Source organism: Palaemon carinicauda, chromosome 45, assembly GCF_036898095.1.
Source record: "Palaemon carinicauda isolate YSFRI2023 chromosome 45, ASM3689809v2, whole genome shotgun sequence".
In the NCBI taxonomy this organism is placed as follows: domain Eukaryota; kingdom Metazoa; phylum Arthropoda; class Malacostraca; order Decapoda; family Palaemonidae; genus Palaemon; species Palaemon carinicauda.
This window is the reverse complement of record NC_090769.1, coordinates 18,242,040-18,252,789: the sequence shown is the minus strand read 5'-3', so window position 1 is coordinate 18,252,789 and position 10,750 is coordinate 18,242,040. Positions and strand designations below refer to the sequence as shown.

The 10,750-nt window shown below is 37.9% G+C and overlaps 1 protein-coding gene across 1 annotated transcript in view; it reads left to right on the top strand.

Moving 5' to 3' along the window:
- Positions 1–1,909: 1,909 nt before the first annotated feature.
- The window catches only part of LOC137634814 (tetratricopeptide repeat protein 21B-like), a 100,968-nt gene continuing 92,127 nt past the window's right edge, over positions 1,910–10,750 (top strand). The window contains exons 1-2 of the mRNA XM_068367364.1: positions 1,910–2,145; positions 5,614–5,784. Of these exons, the coding sequence (XP_068223465.1) occupies positions 2,119–2,145; positions 5,614–5,784 (198 nt within the window). The 5' untranslated portion in view covers positions 1,910–2,118. The remainder of the gene's footprint in view (positions 2,146–5,613; positions 5,785–10,750) is intronic.

The window sequence follows — 10,750 nt, the reverse complement described above, 5'->3', positions numbered from 1 at the left end:
AATTTGTTCTCTTCAGTTATTTATTTCCTTATTTCCTTTCCTCACTGGGCTATTTTTCCCTATTGGAGCCCCTGGGCTTATAGCATCTTGCTTTTCCAGTTAGGGTTGTAGCTTAGATAGTAATAATAATAATAATAATAGTACTCAGCGTGGTCAAGAATTGTCCAGGGCCAACTTCTCCGACTTGTCATTTGTTTCAAATTGCGTTCACTGTAGATTTTGTTATACACAAGTGTTCTTTACACTTGTCAAACAGTTACAATATTACAATGAAGCACGGTTTGTAGCTGTAAAGGATATAACAAAAGTGACTGGCCATACTATATTGAATAAATATCTGACAACAAGGTATACATGAAAACTTTTTCATAATCGTTTCAAAATTATTTTCCTTATTGAAGAAAAAAGAAAGAAGATTGTCATTTTTTATTTGTCAAACTTTGCACTGGATCCAACAGTCCAACTGCTCTCAGAAGATGGTGTTTGGTTTGAGCATATGTGATGAACTCAGAACAGGACTAGGCCTACTATTTATTTTTCAAATAATGAAAATACTGGACATAAGAACGTCCCAGGGAGGATCGATACAGAATATATGACACAAATATGGGATAATCTCTCAAGTACGGGACGTTTAGTCACCCTAGTATTAAAACCATATTTTCATAAGATATCTGCTAAAATTTGGAAATAAGCTTTAAAAGGTAAAATAATATCGTGGAAGATGTGTTTAGTCTACCAAAAAAAAAACACTAATGCAAAATTTGTGGCATATACTCTGGAAAATTAATGGTTCCTAATGCAAGACATACGTAAATGCATAATGGGTCACCAATTTATGATGCACAGGTCATCTCAAACATTCTTGGGCTAAATATTGAAAGCATAATCAGAGTTAATCATTTGGCTCACATTTTTTTATATATATAATGCAAGTTGTAATTTATGAAACTTGTGAAAATAAGGTGATTTTAGTCCTGTCATCTATGAAACGATAAAGAATAGAGAAAAACTTTAAGATATAAGGTAATTAGTTTGCGAATTTCTACAGTAATACAAATAGAGGTGTGTGTAACATTCATATAGGTACTATAACAATTCTTCTTCACCCAAGGGTTTAACTACTGTACTTTAATTGTTCAGTAGCTACTTTCCTCTTGGTAAGGGCAGAAAAGACTCTTTAGCTATGGTAAGCAGCTCTTCTAGGAGAAGAACACTCCAAAATCAAACTATTGTTCTTTAGTCTTGGGTAGTGCCATAGCCTCTGACCATGGTCTTCCCCTATCTTGGGTTAGAGTTCCCTTGCTTGAGGGTACACTCGGGCACAATATTCGATCTAATTTCAGTTTATTTTGTTGAAATTTTTATAGTTTATGTAGGAAATATTTATTTTAATATTGTTTCTGTTCTTAAAATATCTTAGTTTTCCTTATTCCCTTTCCACACTGGGCTATTTTTGCCTGTTGGGGCCCCTGGGCTTATAACATTCTGTTTTTCCGTGTTGGGTTGTAGCTTAGCAAGTAATAATAATGATAATAATAATAATAACAACATAAAAGGGTAAGTACAGTTTCAACAAACAACTTCCCGTTACCATGGTAACAGTCATTGTTAGGAGAGAAGAAGAACGCCGAATTCCAAAACAGACCCAAATCTGTCAAACTTTCGGTCAGGGGTGCCATTCGTACGATAATGATCGTACATGTACGATTATTTTAGGTCCAGTACGATGTACGATACATACCTTAGGTATATACATATGTGTTTAATTAAACAATTATACTAAAATCTTTTGAAATAAGTCAATCATGTAACTCACTAATTATCATTTTGAAACTGTGTACGATAATTTTGGTTGAAAAACGACAATTTTAAGGCTCATGTACGATAATCCAGTCGAAATAATCTGTCAAACTTTCGGTCACTCGAACCATTCTTCTGGTTACTAGTTTCGTAATTTGGTGTAATTCTTATCAACAAGCTACAATATCTAAGAAAACAGGAGCTCTAATACTTTAAGCTACAATGCTTTATTATTCTACGGATACGTAAGAACCTTAAAACTTCAAGACCAACAAAACCTGACAAGTACCTCTGTGATCCAAACTACTATTGACGATGTCAGACATTGATACTTTATTTAAGGTGAGTTCATAATTTGGCTTAGATTTCTGAATAAACCTGTTACCATTTCTCGTTGATTTGGATTTTGAATTGGCTGAACTAAGAACCTTATCCTATGCCTAATTACAGCCACTTGGATATGTATATCCCAAGTGTTAATTTTATTTTTGGTTATTTTTCTCGTGTGTGAAATTTATAAAAATGGGGTGTATGTAGTTGGTTGGGACAGGCGTAAATTTTCTAATTGCTTTTCAAGTCAATTTTCTTTATGTGGAAAATATTTATCTTTGATATGCGATATTATGAAGCTATATTTACGCAGTGTTACCTTGCCAAGAGTAAAACTGGTTGGGAAGCAAGCACAGGATTAAGAGTAAATATTATTATTATTATTATTATTACTTGCTAAGCTACAACCCTAGTTGGGAAAACAGGATGCTATAAGCCCAGGGTCCCCAACAAGGAAAATAGCCCAGCAAGGAAAGGATAAAAGGAAAAATAAAACTTTTTAAGAACAGTAACAACATTAATATAAGTATTTCCTATATAAACCATAAAAAAAAACTTTAACAAAACAAGAGAAAGAGAAATTAGATAGAATAGTGTGCCCAAGTGTACCCGCAGGCAAGAGAACTGTAACCCAAGATAGTGGAAGACCATGGTACAGAGGCTATGGCATTAACTAAGATTAGAGAACAAAGGTTTGATTTTGGATTGTCCTTCTCCTAGAAGAGCTGCTTACTATAGCTAAAGAGTCTTTTGGGTATTATTGTACTGTATTACAGGACAATGTAACCTAAGATTTAACTACTTTTTTTATACAAAAAATTCCGCTCTCTTCGAAAATGACACTCGTTCCCGTTGCAAATGAATAATTTCAGAAATATATACATATATCTATATCCTACGATAATGGGTGACTGGTACCCAGGCCAACCTACTACCTACAAAAGATATGGTAGTATAAAATTTGGTGAGGGGCCATAGGGTGTGTAGATCCCTCCCCGGGTAGGTAAGGATACAGCTTCTAGGTTAGGTTAGGTGTTGTTCTTGTGATTGTTTGCCTCTTTTAAAATATGTTTTGTTCCTATATGGTATACAATTTTTATTTTTTTTATCACAGGAGCTGACTTACAGTCATAAACTTATAGTCATAAACTTATAACGAGGTGTCAACAACTGGTCGGTTGTTATCCAGTGGTAATAAGGAGAAGCACTGCCCTTCTCGCTCATTTATACCTTTCTCACTTTGATCTTTGCTATGGTTGAAGACAGACGACTCCTTTCACGTTAACTGACTTGGCTAAATTCTTAAAAACTTTAACTTTATTCTTTCAAGTGTGGCTGTGCTTAACAGCATGCCTGTTTGCCCAGGCAAGGGGGCCTCATCTGCGGCACGTTGATGTCCCAGGAGGACACGTGTCCTCACTGTCTTTGCCCTGCATACAGAGGACACTTCTGCACACAGGCTTCTCCTTGCCCAGAGTGTAGGAAGTGGCCATCCTCCCAGTGGGAGTGGTATAGCAGGAGAAAGAAGTCAAAAAGAGATTCTTTGCCTTTAGGGTCTTCCTTGAAGTTGAAGAAGTCCAGATCTCTTTTCCTCAACCCATTCCCCATTCCACAAGTCATACAGAGGGATGGAAAAAAGTTTCCTTTTCCTTTGCTCCCAAGCTTATTGCAAAGATACAGAACCCTACCATTCATAACCCCAGGTTCCAATATTTTTCCATTGTCTCCTATCAAGATGCTTCTATGTCCCATGTGGGCGTTACGTTGCTACTTGAAGTGAGCTTAGCCAGTCAGACCACAGCTAAAATAATCTTTTCATTAGTACAGGTAGGCTAAAAAAGATGATGTCTAAGAATTCCTTTTCCTTCTTTTACTTTGGGAAATTATTAGGAGTGTATCTTCCTTTGGCGGGAGCCTCAGAAGAACCTACTCGTGCTAACAAAGTCAATGGATTGGTTCTGCACTAGCCTTTAATTAGAATCTGTAAGTGAGTCAAGTTTTGAAGGCTCGAGTCTAGAACCACCAGACAATCTCCACTGCCCACTATCTGCCGAAGTGTACCCATGACTGAATACATTCTCATTGGGACCTGGGGTAGCTGCTCAACAGGTTGAGTAGCAAACCTAGCTCCTTTGTGGACATGAAACATCTTTTCTACGATAACGGTCTCAACTTAAGACTAGCTGTTGTGCCGTTATTCACTGGATCAGATATTGATGCAGGTAAGCTTCCACACTTAGCAGTTTTTCTGTATGAATAAATATACAAGTACTTCCAAGGATGGATTTGAATGTGGCAAATTCTATTACTTTAAATTGACCACACTCTTCAGACAGATCCTTTTAATATAGAGGTGCTTCACTGACCATCTGTCGCCAAACAGGAACCTAGCGCATTACTTGAGAATCATTTCTGATGATGGGAGGTGGAGAGAAATCAACACTTTTGCACCTCCCTACGTCAAACATTTTGGACATCTTGGGATTTTATACCAGCTAGCTTGGTCATAGGGACTTTCTCCCTCTATGGGACAAGCCTCTTGTTAAAGGACAAGAGTATGTACTGTATACGTGTAGTAACAATTCATAAATTTTTAAAGTAATTTGAAAATTTAAGTTTTACTCTCCACCTCATCCCCCCCTCAAGCCCTAAGGAAAGATTAAAGGGGTTACTCAGTGTGCTGGCGAAGGAGTGGGGCTTCACCACCACCCGCCGGTAACTATCAACATTTCATTATAAGTTTTAATAGCCAGGTTCCATCTACGTTGAAATCATAGTCCTATTAAAGGACTCGAGTTTGTACTGTTAGGAAAATAAGTACTTTTAAAATTTGTGATTTTTAGCATGAGGTACATACCTTACTATGAGTTTAATATAGAAAAATAATAGAATACTTCTACAAAATTTCTTTTTTTCAAGTGAATAAAAGTAAATGTACCATTATTAATTATTTTACAACTTTTGTTCCTAATACAGTACTGTTATTATGACTTTGAAAGGAAACACTAATTACTATTATTGTTATTACTGTATCATTATCCTTACTACTAGACAAACTACACCAATTGTTGGAAAAGCAGGATTTTACAACCCCAAGGGTTCCTTTTCTCCTATAGGAACCCTTGGGCATGTAGCCCAGTACAAAAAAGGCTAAAGAGAAATAACAAATGAACTGTTTAAGAAAATACTGTAATGTAAAAAAATATGAATAATATCAAGACCAGTAACAGTGTCATATGGAACGAGAATGTCAACCTTTTTAACAGCAAAGCATTTCTAACTAATTTTTACATCTTTGGAAAGTGACCTTTTAAGCTTTTTGTAGTGTAATTGTAATGATATTTTTCTTTGTTTTCATTTGAGATGTGCTGAAACCTAGTGATAAAGAACATCATTCTAATTTTTAAGATACTGTAAAATTGTTTTATAAACTTATTGGAGTTGAATAACCAGTCTTTTTTCAAATTTTTGCATCATTAGGGGAAAATCCACTACTATGGAAGGGAACAGTATTATCAAGCAATGCAAAATGAGTGTGCTGCTGCCTCCAAGAAGTTTGGAAGAGATGAGAGGTACAGCTTCTATTCTGCTGTATCTCATCTTCTTCAGGGACATATTCAGGAAGCAATAAGACAGCTGCAGCCTTTACAGGTAACTGGCATTAGATTTTTTACTCTTTTATTACACTCACTTTCTGAGATTTATTAAATTAATAAGTGCAGATATACAGTAGATATTCACAGGGGTTTTTATTACTCCATTATCCCTGAATGACCTTACTGTGTGAAAGCTTAAACTTACACTGCATTTAAACTAGATAGCGAAGGCATGTGTATGAAAACCAATTCCAAGGGTTGTTAGTAAATATCACAGGTATCAAGTATATTTTCTTACACAAATTCAAACCTTCATATTTTGTTAGGAGTATGCTTTCAGGGAACCAGGATACGGTTGTTAACCCTTTTACCCCCAAAGGACGTACTGGTACGTTTCACAAAACTCATCCCTTTACCCCCATGGACGTACCGGTACGTCCTTGCAAAAAAATGCTATAAAATTTTTTTTTTCATATTTTTGATAATTTTTTGAGAAAATTCAGGCATTTTCCAAGAGAATGAGACCAACCTGACCTCTCTATGACAAAAATTAAGGCTGTTAGAGCAATTTAAAGAAAATATACTGCAAAATGTGCTGGGAAAAAAATAACCCCTTGGGGGTTAAGGGTTGGAAATTTCCAAAGAGCCTGGGGGTAAAAGGGTTAAAACTTACCAAAGTGGCAGTAGTTAGCTGGAGGATGGTGGGTAAGTCCCACCCATCCAACAGGCCACTGAGCTTCCACTTTGCTTTCAGCCGCAGTAAAATACAGACGCACTTCTGGCATCCTCATATGACTGTTTTAGTCTTGCTCTTCTTTTAGATAAATGTGTTGTCAAATTGTTGTGTACAAGGGAAACTTAGAAGGCAGGAAGGACTTGCAGTAGTTTCCCGATAACTGTAGCTGTGTGACAGTTTTGTGTGCTCGTGCAAAATCTGCCGATATCATAATTAATGAGGCTGTTTCTTTTGGAAAACATTTGTTTGTTTTTACATGAATACAAGCCATTCACACTTTACTATGGATATACTGTACAGTGTGTTTACAGTTTAGCTGAAATCTAGCCATATACTTTAACACGAGATGTCAACTACCCTCCACAAGTTAGGGGGTTTGGTGGTAGACCAGCCACCCTGCTGACACACTTGCCGAGTACAGTATATTATGCCACTTTTGTTTGTGGCTAGGTAGAGTGAAGACTTGCCGTCTCACTCTCCCATTAACCCTTGATTAAAAATTCTTACCTGGATGAAAACTTTTTTTTCTTGCAGGTGTGTCTGGTTTGTTGAAGATTGTGATGATGTGGGTTTGTCATGGCATAGCGGGCTGCCCTTGTGGCACGTCCATATCTGTTGTGGAGATAGATCTTCACCGTCTTTGCCCTGTGTGCAGATGGCACACTGCATGCAGGCTTTTCCCTGCAACGAGTGTTAGGAGTGGCCATCCTCCCAGTTGAAGTGGTATAGTAAATGATGGAAGAAATCTAAACAAAATCTTCTCCCTTGGGGTCTTCCTTGAGGTAGAAGAAGTCAGGAATTCTTTCTTTGGTGCTTCGTACCCTCCCCACTGAGTCTGAAGTGGTCTTTGCTTCCTCGAATACCTAATAAAGTCTGGACTTTGTGTGGGAGCCCTTCAGGATGCCCTTCAACACCCGTGGGGCAAAATGAATGTCTACGTTTCTCCCATTCTGTTTGATGAGGAGACTCATCAACGAAACGATGACATTACAATGCCTATCAATGCCCCTGATAGCTCCATTGTGGCAGCAAACTAAATTTTTTCCAGACCTTTTACTTGACCTCATGAGGGCATTGAACTGAGAGAAAGCTCCCTTGCCTTCCCTACCTCTTCAGACAACCTCAGGTAAGATATTCCCTGCGGCAGTTGCCTCCCTACGACTTCACACCTGAAGGTTATGCAACATCTCTCGCAGAGAGGTTTATGCAAGCAGTGGCGAAAAGGATGTCTATACCTCTGTAATTCGTTCATTGCTGTGTACCAAGGGAAGTGGGCTATCTTCTGTGGTTGGTGTTGTGGTGTTGTTTGGGACTGCCATTAATCATTGCTTTTTTGTCTTTGTCTTTCAGTGTGTGTGTGCGTGTCTGCCCCTTCCTGCCAGCCATGCGTACCTACCCTGGTCCTGAGGGCCGCACCTATGGTACCTTTATGCCTGCGGAGGACGCCGATCCTCACCGTCTATGCCCGGCCTGCAGAGGGCAACAACGTGACAAATGGTTCCTTCGAAGCACAAGAAACCCAAGGTTTCTTCCACTTCCCGACCTTCCTCCGAAGCTCCTGCTCGAATGGATGTTGCTTCCCCTAATGAAGCAGCAGCAGCAGGCCCCCCCCCCCCCCCAGGGAGTCCCTATTTCTCACTTCCTTTTTATACGTCTGGTTGTCCCTGGGTTCCTGGCCCTCCTTCCAAGGAGGCTCTGCTGCAGCATTCGTCAGTGTTGGATGTTGACCCTTTGATATCACCATCATTGGTAGTTTTAAATTATGGCTTTTTCCAGCTTGCATTTAGGACACTGTCTCAATTTCAGAGAATGAGCTTCCTTACAATGAAATAAAAATTTATCTGCCTTATATTCTCTACGGAGGTCATGGAACTCAGAACCATTAAAACATCTCTCATTGATAGATTCGACATTAACAAGGTTTAACTTGTAACACGTGTAACATTGCATTGGTTGTGGATGAAATTTCATGGCAACAGAGTTGCAATGTTGAATTTTAATATAATCAGGTAGATAAGGTGGTGAATATACTAGTAAAATTGCATCATTATTTCATTTTAGTTTTTAAACTTTAGAAATACTGTAGTGTATTTGGAGGACATCTCTTCAATATGACCTCTTCTGAGAACTTGTACAAATCCTTACAATAAATTATTCCACCACCATTATCAGAAATATGGTGTAGATATACCCTCTCTATAACATGAGAAGGGGAAGATGTAAAATTTGTAAGTATCAGCACCTTATTATATTGCTATGTCCTCTTTAAGAAGCAACATACCAGATTGGTTTTTACTAAAAACCTGGGAACAACTTTTTCTTCCCTTGAAGATGGGTGTCCTTAGATATGAAATCAAACTCGGTCTCATTGATATTTTGACTGTTATATACAGTAGCTTCACATTATCAGACACATCAGGGTCTTCATTATTTTTTATTCTACTGAAATCAATTTTAACCTTGGAAGAGTCAGAAAAAGTAACATACGCTTTGAAAGTCTGTTTATCACTTGCTAATTTCAATTTTATCCTTTCGATTTTCCTTAAAGGTATTAGAATATCGTACAATATTTCATAGTTTACAATTCGGGAAACTCCCATATAGTACTGTACAGTATGATTCTTTAAATTTCTCGTTTTTCCCCCCATCATTTTGAGCCCCTTTGGGTCCTAGGGAGGATGGGACAAAAGGCTCCAGTATGTAAACACTAGAGGAATGAATTTTGGAGGAGGGGTCCTTCTTAGTGCCCAGGTTGTAAACAGAAGTTTCCTTATTCGAATTAGCAGAGATCGTCAAGTGTCTGGGGTCTGCCATTCGGGCCAAGGATATTGGAAGTATCAATTACAATACTGTATACTGATTATTTTTTGGAGGGAGGGAATAATAATAAAATAAGAAAAATTAATTCTAAGAAAAAGAAGATTTTAAGCTGACTGATATCCTGAAGGAGACCCCACTAACCGTTCATGAATCATGAGAGCCGACTCCCAAATGTCCACTCCTCACCCTACCACAATAGGATGGTACCACTAAGATTAGAGTGGCTCAAAAGTAAACCAAACAACTTTATTGGACTAAGGGCATTTCAAGACTACAAACATTGGCGCTTTAATCTTGGTCGCAGGCAAACCGGACAGAATGCGGAGTCCTATTCTGAAAAAAAAAAAAACCAGCCCAACCCTGGAAACCGAGGGTAAATTTTGTGTATGAGATAGTTCAAAATGCCATTATGGTAATATTCCTTTGGTCCAAACATTATTTGGTAATTAGCAAGATCACCACAGCTCCCACAATTGGTTGCAAAAAACCAAAACAAATCCCAACAATGTATTCCTCCACAAAAAGTCTTGACAGTGAAAAGGGGAAAGCAGTTGGACAGATACCAAGGAGTTTCAAATAAAAATAGGCATTAGAAAAATTTTAAGAAATTTCAAGTCAAACTTAGGAAAAAGTTATTGCCCAGTTCAAGAGGCCTCTTGCTCAATACAAGGCTTCAACACGCAAATCATATTCTGTGTTAAAGACAAATGACTACTTCAAGAAATTCTCTTTTTTCAATATTAAACTTACCCGATAATCATGTAGCTGTCAACTCTGTTGCCCGACAGAATTCTATGGAGGGATACGCCAGCTATCACAATACTAGAAGGGGGTGTTCTTACCAGCGCCACCTGTGGCCAGGTACTCAAGTACTTCTTGTTGACACCTCCTCAATTATTCCTCTGTCGTGCTTCTGACAAGACGTTCTGGGATACGCTTATGTTCTTGGAGTATTTTCACGACTTTGGTGAAGTATTTCTCTTTGATTTCGGCTGTCGCTTTACTGGAAACTTCTATTTTAGCTTAGTTAGCTTTTGGAATTAATTTGATTAATTTTGGTGACGAAGAGAGTATGAACTCTCGTTCACCTTTCAATGGCCGACCCTTCCCTTAGACGGAAGTGTTGGTGTCTAAGAGAGTATAGACTCTCTTTCTTAATTTTGCTTAACAAAAGTTATAGATTTATTTTATATCTCTCCGCCTCTTATAGGCCTCTTTGATTAACTTCCTTTTATTATAAACTTATTAAAATTAATTTTTATATTTGTTTATATTCGACCTTCCTAATAGTAGGCGGTCTTTTCTTGGTACCGAAGTTAATTATCGTGAGCCCGTCATTTCGGTTTTACCTGTTAACATATTATGCTATTTTAAGGTCTTTGAAAGAATTTCTTTGATAGTCTCGTACTTTTTCAAAGTTGAACTAACGTTTTGTTTGTCTCGGCAGTTGTTGACGTTCAGAACG